The sequence below is a fragment of the Lissotriton helveticus genome, chromosome 8 (assembly GCF_964261635.1).
Source record: "Lissotriton helveticus chromosome 8, aLisHel1.1, whole genome shotgun sequence".
Classification (NCBI taxonomy): Eukaryota; Metazoa; Chordata; class Amphibia; order Caudata; family Salamandridae; genus Lissotriton; species Lissotriton helveticus.
In genome coordinates, this window is record NC_136069.1 from 1,154,912,203 (window position 1) to 1,154,935,564 (window position 23,362).

The 23,362-nt window shown below is 44.7% G+C and overlaps 1 protein-coding gene across 1 annotated transcript in view; it reads left to right on the forward strand.

Moving 5' to 3' along the window:
* The first annotated feature begins 4,506 nt into the window (after positions 1-4,506).
* Positions 4,507-23,362, forward strand: part of GRK1 (G protein-coupled receptor kinase 1) — a 636,766-nt gene continuing 617,910 nt past the window's right edge. The window contains exon 1 of the mRNA XM_078658078.1: positions 4,507-5,213. Within this exon, the coding sequence (XP_078514204.1) occupies positions 4,512-5,213 (702 nt within the window). The 5' untranslated portion in view covers positions 4,507-4,511. The remainder of the gene's footprint in view (positions 5,214-23,362) is intronic.

Here is a 23,362-nt window from a genome sequence, read left to right on the forward strand (position 1 = left end):
ACAACGACTATATAAGTGCTCCAATGCAATTAAATCATACATCTCCTGATAGTCAATTACCTTGCTGCCCTTTATCCAACCATCCAGTGACCTGCGAAAAAGATTTGCACATTCAACCCAGGTATCATACTCAACTTTTGTAAAAGATCCAAACTTCTCCTTATACTGCTCAAAGGCGAGCTCATACCTGAGTATAAAGTCTCTTTCATGTTTGGGTAAGTGAGGGTACCTGCTTCCCGCAGGTCGTCAAGGTGCACCTCCCATTTACCTCAAAGTGTTTCGACACGCCCCCTCCTCATTGATTATCTGAGGCCTCAATAGCTGAAACCAAGCATATATGTCCTCCGCCTTCTGGAAATTCTGTACCAGATCCTTTGAAATGTGTACCTTCCTCACAGACTGCACTGTGTGCACGCTGCCACCATTTAAACTGGAATCTGCCTGCCTGGCCTTGATATCCAGTTCCTTTAAAATCAACTCATCTTTTCCTCAAAGGCAAGGGTTTTATCCTTGTCTTTCTCTTGCTGCTAGTGCTCCAACTCAAGCTTTTTCATCTGGAGCCTCACAAGCTCTAACTCATGATCCCTGGCCCTCTGTCTGTCCGCCGGCTCCTCTGAGATCACTTCTAGAGGATACTCTGCTGCAAGGCCTGGAGATCACTCCCCCAATAGGCAAACCCTGAACCAAAATATCCCCTGGCTGGCTCTGCTTTTCCAGCTCCACATCATCATCCTCAGCCCCCCCAGCTTCTCTTGATGCCCAAAATCCCATCAGTGCCTTCTGCAGCTCCCCCTTCCGAGCAGAGATCCTAACATGGCAATCAGGATGTTTGCAAAACTGCTTTAGGCCACTCACGTTGTAGGAATTCAACGTCCCAATCCCAAATGCACTTTCTGCAACAACAACTGATGGGTCACCAAGCTGAGACATGACTGAACTTCAAGACATGTCACTAAAATAGGAAAACATGAAAAAACTGTATGTGATTGAGTAATGGTCTGCACTATACTAGTAGCTTACACCAATTACTGTAGGTCAAGTACAAATACAAGGTCAATCCTCACCGCTGACCACCCATATTAGAATTGGGGGTCTCTAGTTGGCAGCGGCTTGCACCCTGTTCAAGTAGGGACCCTTCCTCCTAGTCAGGATAAGGGAGTAGCACACTCTAGATAACCCCTGCTCACCTACTCAGTTGCTTGGCACGAGCAGACAGGCTTATTTATCTCAAAGGCAATGTGTAAAGTATTTGTACCCAACCACACAGTAACACAGTGAAAGCATCACAAACGGACACCACATCAGTTTAGAAAAATAAAGTATCTTTATCTAAACCAAACAAGACCAAAATCAAATCCAACATGCATATATCAAAATATCACCTTTAAAAGGTTTCAAGCATTCTGTCCATAGAAATCTATGGATGTGTAATTTTACACAATGTACCTTCGAATGCGTCAAAATTCACAAGCCCAACCAGCTGCAGAGAAGGGAAGTGTCGAAAAACACAGCGTTGCGTCGGTTCCTGAATCCTCTGGGAGGTGATGCGTCAGTTCTGCTGCATTCAGGTTAAGTGTTGCGTCAAACCTGTACTGTAAGGGGAAGTGATGCTTCGATTTCAAGGTAGTTTTGGTCTACGGGTGATGCGTCGGAAAACTTGTCACACAGGTACGATGCGTGGAAATCTGGACACCCTGTAGGTCGATGCGGCGGCGGCAAAGCAAGCTCTGTGTCGATTTCTTCAGCCGTGGTCCGACAATGCGTTTATTCTTTCAGCTGCACAACAGGACCTGCATCGGAGTTGGTGAGGTGATCTTATCTTTGGAGGGCGGTGCACTAGAGCAGCATCGGGCCAAAGAAATGGGGAAGATCAGGCAAAAAGAGGCATTTGCCTACAACCACAAAAAGTACACAATGCTATCTGTAGGAACAGAAACAAAGTAGCAATATAAGCTAAACAATAGTTTTGAAAAATTCAATAAAACCAAGCAATGACATCTCCTTCTGGGCAATGCATTTAAAGAAATTGTTTTCTGATTTTGTTTTATTACTTGTTTTAACGTTTTACTGGTATATACAATATAACTAGAGTGCACGCAAGGGTGACCCTATAAATAGTGCATCAGGTGCCTTAGCACCAAGGCCCATGGTTGTAAAGGACTAGCTGCACCATGATAATGGCTGCATTCATTTTTCAACCCAACAAGGGGGTAAGTGGAAATGTCCTTGATTGAATTAGACCCATGGCACCATTGTTACATCACTGAGAGCTACCTAAAGTGGAAGGTCTCCGGCTCTCGTCCATCCTCTCCCCACCACACACAGTTAATCTATAGCTTATGTAAGTCTAGAAATGGCAGAAGCAGAAAGTGGAGCCCGGCACAAAGAGAAACCTTAAGGAGTAGCTTAGTATAATAAGATATTGGGTTACTACCGAACCTGTGCACATTTTGATGTTTTATTTATGTTATGGTTAACTAGGTTGAAGAGTCATAAAGAGCATTTTTGTGATTATAATTTCCACTCATCTTTTCAGTATTGCAGTCAAAGAAATTACTGTATATCAGGCTGCTATAATGTATAATAAGGTACCCCTCATTTAGTAGTGCTAACTAAAACATGGATCCTGAAAAGTGCAAAGGAATGTGTTTTGCTGTACTGCAATACAACCAAAAAAAGATGATTTAAAAAAGAAAAAAAAGTAGTTGAAGGATGGTAGCAAGCCCAGTGAACATGATGACTGAACAACACAGAGGGGGAGATTTACTAAGATTTTGCGCCTTGTTTGCGTCACTTTATGACGCAAATCGGAGCAAAATCTTTTTTTTTTTAATTTCAGAATTATTTAGCCAATTTACTCTCCAGCGCTAAACTTGTTTAGCGCTGGAAATAACGGAAAAGTAATGCGTCATGGGGTGGTAAGGGTGGTGCATGAGCATTCCCATGCAACCACCCAAGTTTTCACACGCTAAACCAAATTTGCTAAATAAAGTATATTGGGTTTAGCGTGAGAAAACGGTGCCGTTTTCAAGTAGGCGCAAGGAAGGAGAAATGCTTTCATTTCTCCTTTCTTTTCTGACTTTGTACGTGTGCTGCACTTTACAGCACACATACAAAGTGGGGAAATGGCTAAAGTCAGTCTGTGCATAGTATTTTGTACTGGAAGGGTTCCTTCTGGTATAAAATCTTTGCTAGACTCACGGAGACGCCCTTGCACCAGTGCTTCATTTGTAAATAAATACGTGTCAGGGCCCTCCCTCCTCACGGGGCCCCTGCAGCTTGCAGCAATCAATACCCCTGCGAGCGCTGCCAGTGACATAACCAACACAACTACTAACCATCGCACTCCTACAGGGGTGACAATTAGGGCTATTCCAGGTCCCCAAAGCTACAAGACTGGTTTGGGTGACTGCTATTAGTCATTTTTAACGTGTAACTAATTCATAAATACCTGTTGTTGAGCTCATCTCTAAATTAGGCTAACCACGCCACCATGTTGCAGACTGCCATAGCGCCAATATTGGCAAATAGATGCCGGTGCTGAGCACCGGAAACCACCGGTTCAAATTAAGCACTGCCTTGCACTATGGCGCAAAGGTGTCTCTGTGGTGCAGAGCAGCTGATTTCAGCGCCTGGGCTAGTAAGAGGGTGGGAGACTGCCTTATTTTAGTAAATAGAGTGCTCTCTTCCTCTCTCCTATTCCGTAGTGCAGCATTTGCGTCTGCTGCAGTGCGCTACGTGAAAAAAAATCGTAATTCTGGCCAGAGTGCGTTCAACAACAAACAATCCGTGCCTCATTCTGTAAAGTGCCTCCTTCAAATGTATTGCTGATTTGGCAGAAAAACCGCCACGCATTTAAAATAAATACAACATGCATTTCCTCAGAACCTAGCCACGCACACTAAATTAAAGCTTTGCGCACAGAAACAGATACGCCGTCACCTCAGGAGTATCTTCAAAACCCTGTCTCTTTTTACAGGTTTAAAAGAAAGAAGTAAACACGCATTATGTAAATGTAACAAGAGTGTTGACAAAAAACGAAATAAGCAGTCAGGACGCAGGCCTTTCTTCCCTAGAGAGGGAGAGTAGAATTATCCTCCTAAGTGGATAATGAGTTTAGAGAGGTGTTGAGTCAGGGGTATTACTTCCCTCGGCCTCCATTGGACCAGCTCTTCTAAAGCATGCTGCCTCTGTACATGAGGGGATTTGGATTAGCTTTGTTCGAGCTCCCAGATTAATGCAAGCAACTGTTGCTTTTATGCCGCTGCACTTTCCTCCAAATGCCTAAAATAGGAAAGGGGACTTTTGTTAGACTTGCCCAAACTCATACGATCTAGATGATCTTTTTTCAAGACTTAGAACATAATTCTAAAATGGCGGAATTTTGCTAAGCCTGGACAGGAAGGACTGTGCTGCTCTGCACTCCTAAATATCCTTCCTCTTCATTGTCCCACGCAGATTCCCTCCAGCTGGCCAGTTAATGTCTAGTTTAGGAGACTAGTCGATTGATAATGGATTTCGGGGCATTGGAAACGGTTGTAGCCAACTCTGCCTACATCACTGCGCGCGGGAGCTTTGATGGAGGCTTCAATGCTCAGGCGACAAGAAACAAAAGATACCACTCAAAGCTCAGGCTCCCTCCAATTTCTGAATGCCAGCATCTGGAAAATGGGATTGATTTGGAATTTGAGAGCATCTGTGTTAAGCAGCCCATTGGCAAACGTTTGTTCCAGGAGTACCTTGCTTTGATTCCACAGCATAAACCTGCTCTGGAGGTCTGGAATGATGCGGAGGACTATGACACTGCTGAGGACGAAGACCGCCTCCAAAAAGCCCAAAGAATCTCTAACAAGTATCTTGAATCCAGCGCAAAACTCTTCTGTAAATACTTGGATGAGAAAGTTATCTTGAAAGTGAAAGAGGACTGTAAGCATGTTCCAGATAACCTCTTCAAGCAAGTTCTCCAGTCTACCATCAACTACTTGAAGGACAACGCCTACCAGCAGTATAAGGAGAGTGCCCAGTTCTCCAAGTTCCTCCAGTGGAAATGGCTGGAGGCCCAGCCCGTTGGAGAAGACTGGTTCATGGACTTTCGGATCTTGGGTAAAGGAGGGTTCGGGGAGGTGTCTGCGTCCCAGATGATGGCGACAGGCAAGATGTATGCCTGTAAGAAACTGAACAAGAAAAGACTGAAGAACAGGAAAGGATTTGAAGTAAGTCCTGGAGTACATATTGTATGAAGTGAAATGCATGTGTACAGAGTAGGAGAAGCAGTAGCCAGCAATCGTGATATATGGTGTTCAATGTTATTCTAGACTTAACCCATGCCAAAATAAATACATCTAAAAAACCTTTTTCAGTCTGAATGGTTAGTAGAATAAACTTCTCTAGTTAACTAGCTGTTTTATTTGCTCATGTTAGTGTTGGTGAAAACTAGCGAGTAATGGCGGCAGCAGACATCTGGAACAGTTGGGTCACGGTCTACTGAAGTTCTTTATTCCTGACCCTCATAGTATTGCATTGCATGTCCTTGGGCTCAAACCTGAGTGTAGATCGTGTAAGGATGTTCAGTGGCTTTCCATCCCAATCATGTGAGCTCTAGGCACCAGGATGCTGCAGGATGGCTATTCCAAATCCGTGGTGTAGTTGGGGTTGACCTGGAATAGCATCACTCCTCAGATCCTCAACAAGTAGGAAGCTACCACCTGAACCACACTTTACCAGTCTCTACTACTACTGTTTACATTTTGGGGTTATCGTGCACCATCAGTGTCAAACTACGTTTCACTACTTCCTTTTGTAGAAGAGCGATACTGAAGGAAGGGTTTGCATCTCATCCTGTCCGAAAAGGATACATTGGAGCACAAGAAGCCTTAGGACTGACCTGAAGTATCCTTTGTTTGGAAATCCGTCTTCCTACTCAGGGTCCACCGCCTCCTCTTCCTCGCAGTCTTCTGTGGGTAGGACTAAAGCTCAATTTAACAACCAGGGTTGAGTTTAGTCATCAGCTGAAGTGGATGGTAACTTCCCATTAACGATTCCTCTGATCACTTCTTTCCACTTTCCAGATAGCTTTGAGAAAAAAAAGCAAAATGTTGTATAATGACGATTACCCGTGCTGTGCTGTGATTTGGTTACAATAACAGTGGCAGGTCTTAGAAACAATTGAGCTATGCTTTGATTTTACTGAAACAGCATAACATTTATTGTGAAGCACCCAACTGGACACCATGAATTACATCCCATATAATTTGTAACATTTTAGGTTCCGCCTCCACATTGCATGCACTGTGCTGCAAGACATATTGTTTACAATTCAGTGGGCTTACACCCCAACCACTGCATACCATTAGTTGTTTCTATTATCACTCTCATTAGCAATCTTTCGATGGCTTAGCTCCTGTAGGCTTTCCTTCCTTTCTTGTGTTAGCTCTTCCCTGGAGTGTAGACCAAGCACATGTGATCTTCTTCGTGTTTGTTCTTCCTTGTGTTTTAGCAACACACTATGTTTAGTATTTTATAAGCGTATGGTAATATTCCTGGACTGCAATGTGCTATCCTACTTTTAAAACAGACATACAGCTTCTTATTTATGTTGCTTTCACCTAATCTGCTGTACCTATTGAGGCTTTAGTTACTTACATGCACAACTGTAGTACTCTACGCCACTCTAATCTACTCTATGCTACTACACTCTATGCCCCTCCACTCCACTCTGTGTTATTCTAAGCCATTCTACGTAACTCTACTTTACTTTACTCTATGCCACTCCACTTCCCTCTACGCCACTCCACTCCACTGTACCCCATTCCACTCTAGGCCTCTCCACTCTACGCTACTGTATGCCCCTACACGTGACCCTCCTCGACGACACTCTACTCTACACCACACCACTAACTTTCAGCAATTCTGACTATTAGTCATGCTGCTGTACAACAAGGCTAAACGACATTGGCAAAGCCAATAGCTCTCACATAGGAAAGTCTTTTGGCTTTGCCAATGCTTGTCACTGTAGTATGCTTGTCCGTTCATCTCGAGGGGTACACTTTGGCTGCCCAAAAGACTTTGCAGTGTTCAGAGCACACTTCTTTATGACCTCTTTCCAAACGATGTATGGCCTTAATTCTAACTTGTACTTATTGGTCAGTCTTGTGCACATATATGAGTGTCAACTTACACGTATGTCAACCACACAGCCCTGAATATCTTACATGGTCAAGGAAGATGCAATAGTTCATTTGTAGATCCCTCTATGCTTACCTTGATTATATAGTCACGGTCAATAGTGTGGAGTTAATATATGTTGAAGGCCGGTTGTACTTACCCACATAGTAGTTAGTTTAGTGCCAAAGGCAATACACAGGTTGTTAGGGACCTTGCAAAGGTAGGGGATGATGAAGCGTTATGTGGGGAAAAGTAAATGTGTTCGAAATTTTAAATATTTAGGAACAACCTTATTTTATTATTTAAAAAAAGTACATACGCTATGATAAAGGTTAAAAGAAGGTGGTAATGTTGTTGGTGATTTGGTAGACATGGATAGTTCGTTCAAAATGTGAGAGTTTATCACTGACCTAGGGTGAGAAACTTTTAAGCAGTGGCTTAGGGTTGGCAAGCTTCACTGTTTCATTTCTTCAAATTAAGAACCACACTCTTAATATTCAAGTATTTAATCTGTTTGCCTGGATAGGCAATGGTTATGGAAATGTATCCGTTACATTATGTGGATGAAAAACATATCCAAGTTAACTACATCTTGAGAGGATGCTGCAAAAGCGTCATGCGATGTTTCATAGTCTGGATGTTAGGTTCCTAAGATATGGAAAATAGACTACTTTGGTACCTTTTTACCTTTCATAATTGTTTTAATTTTACATTTTTATGAAATATTGGCAATGGGTTTGTTTCAAGAAAGGAAACAGTAAGTAGTAAAACATCAGTTCATGTCAATAAAGCTCTATACCTTTGTCAAGACTTACAGAAGATTTTGTGAGATGGAACTAATCAGAATTAATTGTTGCTTATTTAACTAAAGGAGTCATTTTTTCTTATACTCTTCAGAGTAATCCTCATCATCGTTGTCAACATCACCTTTATACAACCAACAACATCCGGGGGCTCATTTACAAGCCTTGTGCACCGCCAGAACGCCACTTTTAGTTACCTTCCAGTTGTGCACAGGGCTTAGCCATATCTACAAGGCCACATAAAGCCACCCTGTGTGACTTTTCATGGCCTTGTATATATGGAGTGAGGCAATGCAGCGTGAGTCTTTGAGTTGCTTTACACTATGATGGGGAGGCGTGCCATTGGAGTTACAGTGGGTGTTCCCACGTAACACCCAGGTCATCTGACACATTCCCAGATTTACAAGTGGTACACCTGAAAATGTGTCAAAAGCCTATGCCTACCCAGGGCAGGCATAGGGGAGGTGCAATGTGGAGAAATAACATTATTTCTCCTCGTTTTTTCCTCTTTCTGTGTGTGCTGCATTCAGCAGCATCCCCTCCATTGATTCTTTTTGCGCAGGAAGGTGTCTTCTCCTGCACAAAAACAAACAACCCTACAAAGCAGATACCCTTGCACCATGGTGCCAGGGTTTTTGCATTGGCACATGACAGTCAATTGAGAGCCAGCACAGGGAAGAGGACAGAAATGCTTCATATCTGATAGATATGGCGCTTTCTTACCCTTTCTTTGCCGTAGGGCGACGCAGAAGGAAGGCTCGCAATGCTGTACTTCGGCAAAATATTGTAAAGGAGGCCCTGCTGTCCGTTCTTGCCCCACAATTCAGTTAGATTAGGTGTGTTAGTTAAACTAGAGAGATGTTGAAAGCACAGTGATGCGATATTTTGTCATTATCATGTACTAACCGTCTTTCATGAGGTAGACCGCACACGTTCTTAATAGTTTTACAGGAGAGGGAATGTGCTACCTTGTCCCCTTCTCTCCCGTACACCTTAAATATAAATTTGATTCCAAAAAGCAGAATTGCCTGAAATTTGAGATTTGTGCGAAAACTTGAGCTTTGCATGAACACACAGGTATCACAGTTATCACATTTGTGCATATGCTTTTTATACAATGTATCACTGAGGTACAGCACTCTTTTTTGTGATCTGCAACACTTGTTATGGGCAGTATCAATGCTTCTCATCATATTGTAATGGGCAGTACCAGCTCTGTTTATGGGCTCTAGTTTACTTGTAATGGGCAGTACCAGCACTCCTCATGGGGGCCTGGCATGCTCACGCCCACAGCCAGCCTTCAAATAGGATCGCGCTGACCACAAGCGCTGTTGTTTCAGACTCTCTCCTGAGGCGGAAGCCGGGAGATTTATGCTCGCTCGCCTTAATTTTAAAACTGCATTTTAAAACTTGCACTTACTTTTAGAACTGTATTATTGTGTCAATTGATTTTGAGGCACTCGCGTCGCTGCTCGCACCCGACCACCGCCCAGCAGATTGATTGCTGATGCGGAGAGGGTTGCCACAGCAACGCCGCCCTTCGGCCACAGGCCACGCCCCTCTAAACTGCTCACGCCCACAGCCAGCCATTCCACCACTATTTACATGTACAGGAACCGGGAGCGCAGCGGGCGTGACGATTGCGCGCCGAAGGCGCGCATAAGGCAAGCTCGTCTGCGCTCGTCCGCGCCGAGGACGGGCCTAGGGCCACCCCCCCTGCACCATCTTGCTCCCGGCCCACCACCAACTCACCGCCACTATCCTACTCCTTTGCTGAACTCCTTAGCATTAAATCTATTGCTGAGAAAGCCCACTCTTTACCCCTCCTCAATTATCACAACCCGTGGATAGGACCGCTTAAATGTCCCACCTGCACTGAGACTCGGCCTGTACATCCCACAATCCCTCCTCGTTCAGTGTCAGCAGCTCTCATAAATGTGCGTTCTCTACCAAAACACAAATTTGAAATCGCTGATTTCATAGATTCACATAAATTAGACATACTATTTATCACCGAGACATGGGGAGACGAATCTTCTGGCCCTGACTTCAGAGACGCTACGCCTAATAACTACTGTGTAAGTAAGTTAGACAGACCATTAAGGAAAGGCGGTGGAATAGCGATTATTCATAAAGACCACCTTAAACTAATTACAACAGAGACTACTTTCTCTAAATGCGAGGCTCTCCTTTTTGCCATATGCCTCTCCAGTAAAACAACTTTTAAAGGCATGCTAATTTACCGCCCCCCAGGATCCAGATCGAAATTTATCTCACTCTTAGATAAAGTCATTGAGACGTCAATTGGATCCCCACACTTTAGAATCTTGGGTGATTTCAATTTTCATCTTGAATCTCTTGAAGACCCCGATACTGCAACAATACTCGGTGATCTAGAGGCAGCTGGTCTGTTACAAATTGTTAAACTACCCACACATTCAGCAGGACACACTCTAGACGGTCTCTTCACTAACAACATGGAGATCTCTATCACTAAGGTCTTCCCTTTAATTTGGACAGATCACTCTGCAATATGCTTCTCCGTTCCCATTAATTCCGGACCCCCCCCCCCCCAGACAAATTCTCGGTCTACGAATTTCAGAGACTGGAAGAATATTAATCTTGACCAGCTCATCCAGATGGTACATGAAAGCCCTCGGCTAAATAAACAGGACCCCACAGCAGCTTCGGATACCTACCTGAATAATCTGAACGAAGCATGTAACAAGCTAGCACCCATAAGAACTTCTCACCGGAACAGAAAACTCCCATCAGCCCCCTGGTTCTCTGAATCGCTCAGATTACAGCGTCAATACTGCAGAAACTTAGAAAGGCAGTGGCGTCGCCACTTCAATAACTCTGACAAGATCACCTACAAAAACGCCCTTTCTAACTACAAAAAACTCTTAATAGCTGAAAAAACCACCTACTACACCAACCAAATCAATGAGGCTAAAAATTCTCCAGGGAAATTGTTCCAGGTGGTAACATATCTGTCCAATCCTCTGCTACCCCGGTCAGAGGGATCTCAGGCCCTTTCAGACGCATTGGCCACATTTTTTGAGGATAAGGTCAGAGCTATTTTTTCCACTTTTTTGCCTGACCCTTCTTTAACTTCTATCGGATAATCCACCGCCGATAAAACCCCAAAATTTGTAGCCTTTGAAAACACCTCGGTAGAAGTCATCCAACCCTTGATCGCCCAAACCAGATCTGGCTCACCTTTGGATCCGTGCCCTCCAGGCGTTCTCAACCTCATTTCAGAAACTATTGCGCCATCACTAACTACCATTTGCAATGCAATGTTCACATCCGGCACCTACCCTTCGGTATGGAAGGAAGCCATTATCAAACCTTTACTCAAAAAGCCCAGTCTAGACCCCTCCCTTCCGGCCAGCTACAGGCCCATTGCATGCCTCCCATTCCCGGCCAAGATTTTTGAAAAAATCATGAACCTCCAGTTGTCAACCTTTATTCACAACAACAACCTACTGGATGACACCCAGTTTGGGTTCCGTCAGGGACATGGCACGGAGACTGCGCTCCTAAAAGCTGCGGACGAGATACGGTCCACTATGGACAATGGAGGAGCCGCAATCTTGATACTTTTAGATTTGTCCGCAGCCTTCGACACGGTCGATCATGCCACCTTGATCGACCGTGTCGCGGCCATAGGGATAAAAGGCAAAGCTAAGGAGCTTCTCGCCTCATTTTTGTCCAACCGCCCACAAACGGTGAAGCTAGGCCAATACACCTCCCAGACCTTTTCCCTGCCTTGCGGTGTACCACAGGGATCCTCGCTAAGCCCGACACTGTTTAATATATACGTGTCCGACTTAGCGAGGGTCATCAAATCCCACGGAATCCTCCTCACTTCATACGCAGACGATACACAACTGGTGTTGTCCGTATACGACGATGGCACAGCTGTAGCTGCGAATTTCCAAACTGGAATGAAGGCGATAAGCTCCTGGATGTCATCAAACTGTCTTAAGCTAAATTCTGATAAGACAGAGGTGATGACATTCGGGAGACTACAGCCAACCTGGTCTCCACAATGGTGGCCCCACCAGATGGGACAACCTCCGGAACCAGTATCTAAAGTACGAAACCTGGGGGTTGTCTTTGATAACAAAATGTCATTCCAGCAGCACGCCAACTCGGTGGTTTCATCCTCCTTCCACATTTTAAAAAGGATCAAAAAACTAATCCCTTACCTACCATCTTCTGCAGGCAAAACCTTAGTCAGTACATTAGTTTTTTCTAAAACTGATTATTGCAATGCCCTGCTTCTCAACGCACAACAAAAGGTCCTTAACAAATTACAGACAGTGCAAAATGCAGCAGCTAGGACCCTGCTATCCATTCCCAAATTTGCATCTGTCTCCCCCTACATCCGACAGCTACACTGGCTGCCGTTGAGGAGCCGCATCAAATTTAAAGCTTTATGTATAGCTTACAAAGCTATACACAACCACGGTCCCCTATTCCTAAGACAAGCCTTCTGCCCGCTCGAACACCCAAGGACATTACGTTCATCCTCGGCTCACCTGCTAAGAGTCCCCCGTACAAGGAGGGTTAACTGGGGAGACAAACGTTTCACGGTTGCCACTGCCAAACTATGGAACACACTCCCTCTCCACATCAAATGTGCTCCAACTCTGCTCAACTTCAGAAAAAAACTGAAAACTTGGTTGTTCTCAGCCTAATTCCCCACCTATCCGCCAGGGAGTTCTGCAACAATAGCGCCGAGACACCCTCGGGTATTTGCGCGCTCTAAAAATCGATAAAATAAATAAATAAATAAATAATACATGCTTGCGATGGGCAGTGCCCGTAATTGTACATCTGTCTGTTGTATTGGGCAGTACCAGCTCTTTTCATGGTGGACTCGTATGCTTGTAATGGGCAGTATCAGTGCTTCTTATCATGTTGTAATGGGCAGTATCAGTTGTTCTCACAAGGCTGGTATACTTGTAATGGGCAGTGGGAATGCTTCTAATCATGCAGTAATGGGCAGAACCAGTGTCACTCCTGGGGGCTGGTACACTTGTATTAGGCTGTACCAGCATTTTTCATGGGGTCTAGTGTACTTCTAATGGGCAGCGCTGGTACTTTTAATCGGGCCTTATGTACTGATAAAGGGCAGTGCCCATACTTTACTACTGGTTGCTGTAATGGGTAGTGCCTGCTCTTCTCATGGGACCTGCTGTACTTGTAAAGGGTAGTGCCTGTACTATTCAATTCAATTCAATAACACTTTATTTCGGTTTTGTTTTTACAAACCATAAAAGTACACAAACAAATGCAACGGGATAAAAATTCATTATTAGAAAAAAGCCATCATAAAGATACAACAATACTAGTTTAGCAGCAATTTGTAACAGTTCATTCTTTGTTGAAGTTTGTTAGATATATTGTAAAATGAGGTTTGAACAAAATTCATTATAAATCTAGAAATGTTCTATATTTAAGAGCTAATTTTAAAAACTCCAATACAAAAGGGATACAATCATCATCATTGATAACTTTATTTCGGTCGACGACCATAAAAGCACAGATAAAATATGTACATACAATAAAATACATAAATAATTAAGAACCAATGGTTAAGACAGTATTAAACAATCAGTTATCAACAAAGTAGTCATCGTTAAAAATTAGTCACAATTTCAAGGTGGACCTTTTACGCCACATACTATACAGAAAGCGGGAGACCGAAAACACAATGAGGGGGGATGTATCAAATATTAAAATTCTAACAGCTTGAGCACAATGGTTTAGTCCCAGATTTCTACATAGTGGTACCAGCCAGGCTCTCCGAATTGCACTATAAGCGGGGCAAAAAAAATAAACATGGGGAATGTCTTCTTTGCTATTGTTGCAGACAGGGCAAATTCCCTCCTCTTGACCTGCCCATTTGCAGGTCAAGGCCCCAAGTGGCAGGCAACCGTGCCTTAATTGTGTATATAGTTTTCTTGCAAGGGGAGGTTCGATTTGGTCCAAAAATTCCTCCGTTCTGGGCACAAGTTTTACCTGCAAGAATTCCGAAGACAACCTGCCCATACTTGGCAGGCGATGCAGCAGACTTAGGTTATAGTGCCTCAGAGAGGCCAGCAGCTCAGTTCTCCGCACCACTGGGCAGCTCTCCGTCGGGGACTCCCATATTTGGGGCATTCCGATTCGATAAGCAATAGTTTTAATGTGGAGCAGCCAGGATATTTTCTTACTCCTCAAGGACCCCCAGACAGCAGCGAACTCAGCTCTGTAGTCCGCAAGCTCAGGTACTGTCCAGAGCCTTCTCCAATACAGGAGGGGTCGGGCCGCTAGTAGTTCAGAGATGGGCTCCACACCTAGATCAAATCTCAAGGGTATGAGCGGGGTGCTTTGGGGTAGACCACCCAGATTCCTCATAAAGGCCCGTTCAACCCTGAGAAGGCTTACTATGCTTGAATGTCCCCAAAGTTCTGCACCGTAGGTTACAGCAGGTCTAGCTTGAACACTATAAATTTCAAGCGCTGGGGAGACTGGCTTAAATTACGTTGACCGCTGGAACTTACCTATACCCCCTAATATCTGTGAGAGCTTTGGGGTAGATTTGGCTACCTGTGGGCCCCAACCAAAGTCATCAGTCAAGGTGACCCCCAGGTATACAAAGGTTCTCACCCTTTCGAGCGGGGTGCCGTTTAGTGTAGGGCTAGGGCGGGTGCGTTTCGGGGGACCGAAGATCATAAATTTCGTTTTCTCTAGATTAATCTCGAGTCCCCGCGAAGCGCAGAATAAAACAAAACCGTCCAGAACCCGCTGGATGCCTGTTGATGTTCGCGACAACAATAGGGTGTCGTCTGCGAACATCAGAGCAGGCACCCGACCTGACGCCAACCAGGGGGCATCACTATCCCTGACTCTATCTAGTTCCCCCACCAGACCATTTATGAAAAGACTAAAGAGCGTAGGAGCCAGGGCACAGCCCTGGCGGACGCCTCTAGTTACAGGGAAACGTGCAGATAGTTCTCCGTTCTTCCCGCACCTCACCCGGGCATAGTTCCCTTCATGAAACCGCTTCAGGACCTCCAATAGATAGAGAGGAAGGCCGAGGTCTTTAAGGACCCTCCATAAACTCTCCCTCGGCACAAGGTCGAAAGCGGCCCGCAGGTCGACGAAGACCAAGTAGAGGCTGCCACCCTCGATACTTACGGTCTTCCAAAAGAGGACCTGCAGCCTAAAGAGTTGGTCCATGGTCGAGATCCCAGATCTAAAACCGGCCTTCAGGGTAGACATTACTTCATACTCCTCCGCCCATCCCAGTATTCTATCCAGGAGTATCCGGCCCATCAGTTTCTGGGTAGTGTCCAGGAGACTTATTGGTCTATAATTTGACGGCTCCAAAGGGGACCCCTTCTTGAAAATGGGGACAATTTCGGCCCCCGCCCAGGTGTCAGGTATCTTTGCCCCCAATAGGACTGCATTAAATAATACAGTTAGGTACGGAGCCCAGATCTTTGGCTGGGAACGGAAAAGATGACCCGGTACCCTGTCGAGGCCTGGGGCTTTGTTAGGGAGTTGTCTAATAATTGCAGTCTCCACCTCCTTAGCCGAGATACTCTCGCCATTTCTCGGGGCCATCCTCGTCTCGGTGTCCCTATGGTCCACCTGGTATCCCATGCCCAAGGCCCCCCGCAGTCGACACTCGTGCGGGGGGCTTTGGGCAGGAGAGATCCAGGTGGAACCTTCTAGCTCTGGCGTCCCAGACCTATCTAGATGGTTGCTGTAGCCAGTCACAGGGCCCGTGTAGAGTGCAGAGAAATGCGCCTCCCACATTGAGGCGGGGATATTTGGTAGAGGGGTCCCCCTGCCATCATTTGCACCGGAATTTACTAATGCCCAGAATAGTTTGGCATCTTTTGTCACAAGGGCACGTCTGAGTTCTTCCCACCTGTCTTCTTCCCACTCTCTTTTACCCCTGGTCGGCTCCTTTTTTTAAGTCAGTCTAGCTACCCTAATATTCTCTCTATCTTTAGCCTTGATTGCCCCAAGGAGCTCCTTTTTCGAGTTCCTGCACGCATCGTTGAACCAGGGGTGTGTTTTTGGGACATGCTGCTTAATTCTGCTTATGGGATAAAACACATCCCCTAGTACCTCGACTAGCTGTTTATGCGTATCTAGTGCCTGCTGCCAACCAGGCGAGTCACCCATCTGCTCTAGAAAAGGGATAGCGAGTTGGTAGATTTTGGCAAGCTTCAAGGTTGAATCTACAAGGTGAGGCCACTTAACCCTCCTTCTATTGTTGGTTAGCGTGAGAGGGAGTATCATCGTGGCAGATATGTGATCAGAGGTGGTTAAACCAAATGACCCTGGTTTGAAAGTTACTACCAGGGCAATGTGGTCACTGTCCTGTCTTTGAATTACCCTAAATTCTTTCAGTTTATCCCAGTTTTTAGCATCCACCATTAGGTAATCAATGATGGTTGTTTTATTTGCCCGATTAAAAGTTGCCTTTGCTGGGCGGTCAGGGTCCAGTCTCCCATTGCACGCCCGCAGGGATGTCGCAAGGGAGAAACATTTTATTTGGAGCACAAGAGGTGTCCACGCCCTGACAGGGGCAATGTTCGGATCCGGGATATGCCATAGTGCATCTACCTCATCTTGATCACCCAGTTCTAGACTGCCCAGAGGTTCAAATTGGCAGTTAAAATCCCCTCCAAGGATTATTGAAATAGAGGGGTCTAGCCCTTGGATGAAGGAGTTCAGGGCTCTAAATGTAGCCGATTCCTGACCATTCCTTTTAAAAACTCCAATACAAAAGGGATACAATCACTATATAATAATTGTAAATACATCATGGCTGGTCTGATCTGATAAAAATTAAGTTTCTTTAAAAGGGGGACCAGATAACGCTTACGGGGAAAATCATACAATTTACATAAAAACATAAAATGCAGAATATCCTGCTCATAGGGGCTATTGCACTTTGCATGGGCAATGCCAGCTCTTGTTAGCAAGAATGCTATTAGTCCACGTCTTCCTCACGTTTGACACTTACGACAATGAGAAGACATTCCTGTTTGTGTAAAGGCACCCGATGTATGTGTATGCAGCTGAAAATATATCACATTTGTATGACTGCACCTTGAAGATTTTGTTCACAAGGCAAAATATTTATCTCCATAGAGAAACCCCTTGCCCTACACCGCTATCTGTTTTCGGGGTGTTCTCTTCCCATCCTAAAAAAAAGATTTTACTCCCACCCCTGGAACGGGCTTTGAAAATGGTTGTGAGTTGTCAGTTTTCACAAACATTCTTCAGCATTCTGGTCATGGATTAAACCTGGCTTTACAGTTGTGAAAAGTCCATTAGTGGGCATAAGTTCAATGTACCCATACAAGTGGCTTTGTGAATTGGAGACAGGAAAGCAGGTCTGTGACCAGGTGATCTCACTGTGCGCCTCTGCCATGGTGTGCCACATCTGTTTGAAGGGTCTCTGGGTGCACTCGCTTGGACTTCACACATTAATACTATCTGCTGGCATGCAGTGGCAGAACCCCACAGCTCCAGGTAAGAAGTATCCTGGCCACAACCCCTTTGAGGACTAGAAACCTGTCTGAATTAGAGTACCTGTAGGTAGTGGGAAGTCTTTCCAATGAAGAGGTTTACAAGTCTTGCAGTGTGAGATAGACAAAGGACTAGAGGTAGGCTGGTACATTCTACTTAGGGACCGAGATTTCAGACCCAATAGCATTTTTTTGTTGCATATTTATATAGCGCAAACTCGACCCGAAGGTATTGGAGCGCTTTACATGAGCACCGTATTTACATTACACATTCAGGCACGGGGAGATTAAGTGATTTGCCCAGAACCACAGGATGTGGACGCGACCCCAAGGCTCGAACCCTGGTCTCAAGCACCAAAGGCGGCCTCCATTGAAAACCCAAAATGGAAGACTGGAGAGGGGGGCAGGGGATGTGGGATGGGGAGAGGGTGTTATAGAGGGATGACACTTTTAACAGCAACAAGAAACTGCTAGAAGAACAGACTCAACACAATACAAATTACATTACATAATCTTGCTGGCCTACACTAATTGTATCACCATAACACTCAGCGGTTTGGCAGTCAATTGTAGCTCTTACATGCTGCACAATAATTCCCTATACTGCTTAACACTGTTGCACTCACATACGAAAAAACTGCCATGGGTCATGTCTATCACCCAGTACTGTACCAGTCCACAACAAGTAAACAATCCATTACCAACTGAACAGGAATGTAATCACTGTAGAGATCTGCCATTAACTGCTGACCAATGGAGGACTTTAATATAGTCGATCACTATGGGTCCAAACAAGCTACACCCTACAACTGCTTCCTGACCTCTCACAATGACAGTCATTTAGGTAATGATATTAACAAAATCCATCCCAGCATATCTCTCAACAATTTGTCCCTCGAACCTATGTCTTCACAGAATCAGACATTTTAAACAACATTTCAATGCTAGACAGAGGTTTAGTAATGAAATATTTTATTTCATCTCGCAGACCAAATTATTAGTCTTGTGTTTCTTAATCTATCACATAAAATATATTCAATTAAATAAAGTTCTTAAGCTTTATTCGATTTGTAAAAATGAACCATTAAAGCATCACAACATTACATACAATTCATTGGAGCGTTCAGGCTCATATTATAAAATACATATTTAAAACAAGTAGATAAAGGCTATTTGTCTGAACATTTCACAATACACATACAGTTCTTCATCCTGGTTCAAGCCTCTGGTCTACCGCCAGCCCAAATCTATAATATACCTTGATTCTAGACTTCTCCAATCCATGACATTGCAGTTGCTGTCATGCGGTTCTAAAAAATATTTCACTGTGCTATATTTAAAGTCTTTGTTAGCTATAGTTCTCGCATGCTCTGAAATTCTCTTTTTGACTGCATAATAAGTACTTTCAATGGACCAGTTCTTACAAGGGAATCCTATCGCATGCATCATAGATTCAGTTGAAAGAGAAGCTTTGATTTTTAGAGGCCAAATAGTAAATTCATATATTTGATACAAGGCATCAGGGCTCTCAGCAAGCTAGTAGATTAGAGTTAAAAAAACTGGAGTATCATTCCAGACACCAATCCCACAATTGAGGTTCTCCTAACAGCCTTACATTGTTATTACCCTATCAAACGGCCAGTAGTAAAACATTTTTCCTCCACATTCGCCACATAGGAAATAAATACCTAGAGACTGCAAATACAATGTGCTTGCTTGTGTCCATTTGTAAATTTTGCAGGCCTCCAAGCATGGTACGGCCACCAAACACTGAGACTCTGAGCTTTTAGGTGAGCTATGAGTCCCTTTTGGCCAGTCCTTGAGAAGTGGAGATGTGGACAGTATGGTGTAATTCACACAGGAACTGTCCAGGAGCTTGTAAGCAGAACTTTTATAACACAGAATCGTTCAGTATGATTAGGCCCTTGATACTCAACTCTGGCAGAGAAGAATTGCCCCATAAGAAAAATAAAATGATAAAACTCCAGGTTATTATCATTTTTATTTATATTGGATCTCCAGGTGCTGGGTGGGTTGGGCTGTCCAAAGAGCAGGTCAGTGGGGGTGGGAGGGGTGCCATGGGCGATTGGCCACCAGGTGTTGTTCCATGCTGCCGGGGTGGGTCCGAGGACGAGGACTTCTGTCTTCTTCGATTTGAGCTTCAGGCAGCTGTTTCTCATCCAGGATGCAATGTCTTGCATTCCTTCCTGGAATCTGAGTCTGGTAGTGGTGGGGTCCTTGGTGAGGGAGAGGATGAGTTGGGTGTTGTCGGCGTAGGACAATATGCTGAGGCCGTGTTGTCTGGCGATGGCAGCGAGGGGGGCCATATAGATGTTGAAGAGGGTAGGGCTGAGCGAAGATCCCTGGGGTACCCCTCAGTTGGTTTCCGTGGGTTCGGAGAGGAAGAGTGGCTGTCTGATCCTCTGGCTTCTGCCAGTGAGGAACGAGCGGATCCAGTCGAGGGCGGTTCCTTGTATGCCGGCGGCGTGGAGTCTGGCGACGAGAGTGCGGTGGGAGAAGGTGTCGAAAGCTGCTGATAGGTCGAGTAGGGTGCGGATGTCGTCTGTGGCAGTGAGTAGGGCGGTCTTGGTGCAGAGGTTACTGCGGAATCCAGATTGAGAGGGGTTGAGGATGGAGTTGTCTTCAAGGAACTTGGTTAGTTGTGCGTTGATGGGTTTTTTGGCGACTGTTGCAGTGAAGGGGAGGAGCGAGATGGGCCGGCAGTTCTTGAGGTCCGTGGGATCAGCTGATGGTTTCTTGAGCAGGGGTCTGACTTCTGCCTGTTTCCAGTCTTCGGTCTTGAAGGTGAGGGAGGAGTGGGAGGCACTCCCCAAGTGCGCATAAAGGTTTAGCCGGCCGTCTCGGTCCAGTCAAAGAGCCATGCGCACTGTGCATGTTCCCCAACAGGCTGTAATGCACAGTCTGGTGAGGAACATGCCCAGGCTCCCATTCCCTGTCTGAGCACGGGGCCACAAGACTCAGACCAATCACGTCGCTACATCCGCTACATAGCAGCATCTTGATTGGCTAGAGGAGTCTGGAAGCCTGGTGCTTCCTGTTCCTGTATTGTGGAAGAAGGACAGAGGAGAGGCTGCCGCCAGTAAGGTACGTTTATTTTTGTTTTAATGTTTCCTTTTTTTTCCTTAAACCCCCCCAGCACCACCACCACCACTGATCATTGATGCCCAGTTCTGAGGATCCCACTTTGCCAAGTTTCAAAGTAGCCCCCAAGAAGAAACTTTTCAATGAGGCCTTCACTCTGCACCAATATAACGTCCCTTCACAGAAAGAAACAAACCCTCCAAAAACTATGTCCCATTCTCTTCTTAAGCTATCTTCTAAATAAGAACGCAGACAGAGGTACTTCAGTATTTTGCACAACCCATGACGGGATGCAGGTGAGTGGATCCACGGCAATATTGTTTAGACCTTTGAAGTAGGTGAAAGGCAAGAAGCCAGACCGCCCCCAAATAATTAAATAAATAAATACAGCACATACGTCCTTATGTGGAATATTGAATAAAATATCTGACTGTGTAAAGAAAGCTTACTCAGTGACATTTTGTGCAGGATTGATCCTTTTTGTAAAGCTTCTTTTTCAAAGACCTTTTTTTTATTCTGTATTAGGATTCATAGAGCCCAAAACTAGCTGCAGAGATGGAGCACTGTACATAATACAGTGGCAGGGAGGCAGGGTGCACCTATAAATAATGCAGCTGCAGTGGTGGCCAGTGGGTGTAAGGGACCCACTGTACCCCAATTATAGATGTTTCTACTTCTGAACCAGGGGGTGGGGTGGAAATATTTCTTACTTGTATTAGGGCCTTCTGGCTGCAGCACTGCAAGGGATTTTTGAGATGTTATATCATGGATCAATTACCTTTTTAGGTCTCTCATACTAGACAGCACATGCACTCTGGGCTGCCAGACATATTTTCAACTTACAATGGGCTTAATGACTTCCCATTACTTTTTATTGTTTAGCTTATTGACACTCTCATGTGCTTGCTTCTTATTAATAGCTTATCTGGGCTTTACTTTCTCTTCATGTGTTGTCCCTGCCATGGAGCATGGACTCATTACTTTTGTCCTTCCAGTACTCATTTTTCAGGCACTATGTTTTAAGTCCTTCACTAGAGTGCATGTGTTTTCCAGCTGTCTCCCTTTTGTGCTCTCCACCTCTGCGGTGCTTGTGTTGATCTTTCTCTGCTCAGGTGATTCTCCTTGCCCTTCCTCCTTTTTTCACTTGCCCACGTGTGCTTCTCCCCCACCCTCTGTTTCTCGCTTGTCCTTGTTGTGCGCTCTCATCTGTTTGTTTCGTCTGCTCCACATTTCAGTCTCTCTGTTTGCTTCTGTGCCCTCTGTGTTGCTTCTTCACATCTACACCCCTGTGTTTTTTCTCCTGCCTTCTGTGTTGCTCCCCCGCAGCCTCCTGTTGCTTTCCTAACCCGCCAGCCTTGATTCCAATCCCTTGAGGTGCTTCCCCCATCCATGTTGCTTCCTTCCCTCCCACCTGCTTGTGCTACTCTTTTTTTATTTTTGTTTAGCTAGCCAACTCAGAGCCACAAGCTAAAACATAAAAGGCGTTTACATCGTTTTGTAGGTGCGTGCATGATTGGTGCATGCCTACAATATTGGCTCCCCTCTCTCTTTTAGCCATGCTCCAGAGCATCAGGGAAGCTGTACACCATGGCTAAAATCATTGACACTATAAATAGGCCTCTACAGTAGGAGAAGATGAGGAAGTGGTAGTGTCCCCTGGATTACTAAAGCTGGTTATTCAATTACATGAAGGTCCATGACCCAGGGTCGAATTAGGGTGTGAGGGAACTTTGTCAAGAAAAATCGATACCCCCCAATGGTTTGAGGCAGGGGTGTATGATGGCCCCGCTCCTGTTCTCCATATACATTGCTGATTCATTGATAGGTTTAAACCAGGTTCGTTCTTTTCCACCTAAAATAGGTAACGAAGCCATATCAGTATTGTTTATGCCGATGATAAGGCGTTGTGGGACGTTACACTGGTTGACCTTCGGAGGCAATTAGATGCTTTTCCGGATTATTGTAAGGACAAGGATCTGGAAATAAATACGGCAAAAAGCTAAAGTGATGGTCTTTTCAAAAGGAATGGTTCAGAATAAGAGGATGAAGTGGTTGTTAAACGGCAATCTAGAGGTGGTAAAGATATTTCGTTATCTTGGTCTCCTTTCTAGATATAATCTTAATTTTAAGCCTCATATTGACCATCAGGGCTGCGTGCTAAAACTATTGCAGGTGCTTTGTAAAGGATGGACTTAGTATTGGGTCATAAGTCCATCGAAGTCCTCAGACCTATAAAGCAACACATTGTTTTTTGGTTTTTTTATTGAGCAAAGCAGAGGGAAATAAGAAACATTTATATCGAGAACAATACAACTACAAGGGTTTTTTGACGACTTTGAGCGAAATCGAGTAAAATCCAACAGTTCATCATATTTTCATCATATTCATGAATAATCATCACTTTACAAATGTTATACAAAACAGAAGAATATGTCTAAAGCAACACATTGTTAGTCTGTTACTATATGGCTGTGAGGTTTTGCCAGTAAAATATCTGAGGAGGGTTCAGATCATAGAAATGAATACTTAGAAAAAGTGGGTTGGCCTGCCCAGAGGTTCTGTAAATAGTGCCCTGAGGCTAGAGCTGGGCCTTACCAGTGTAATATTTAATATAAACAACGGCTCCTTGATTATTGGTTTAGTCTCCTTATGGCTGATGAGGGTTCCTTAAGGCAAACAATAAAAAAAATCATCAGCAGCAGGCTTATCAATGGGTCGTTAATCCCTTCAACATTAGGGTTT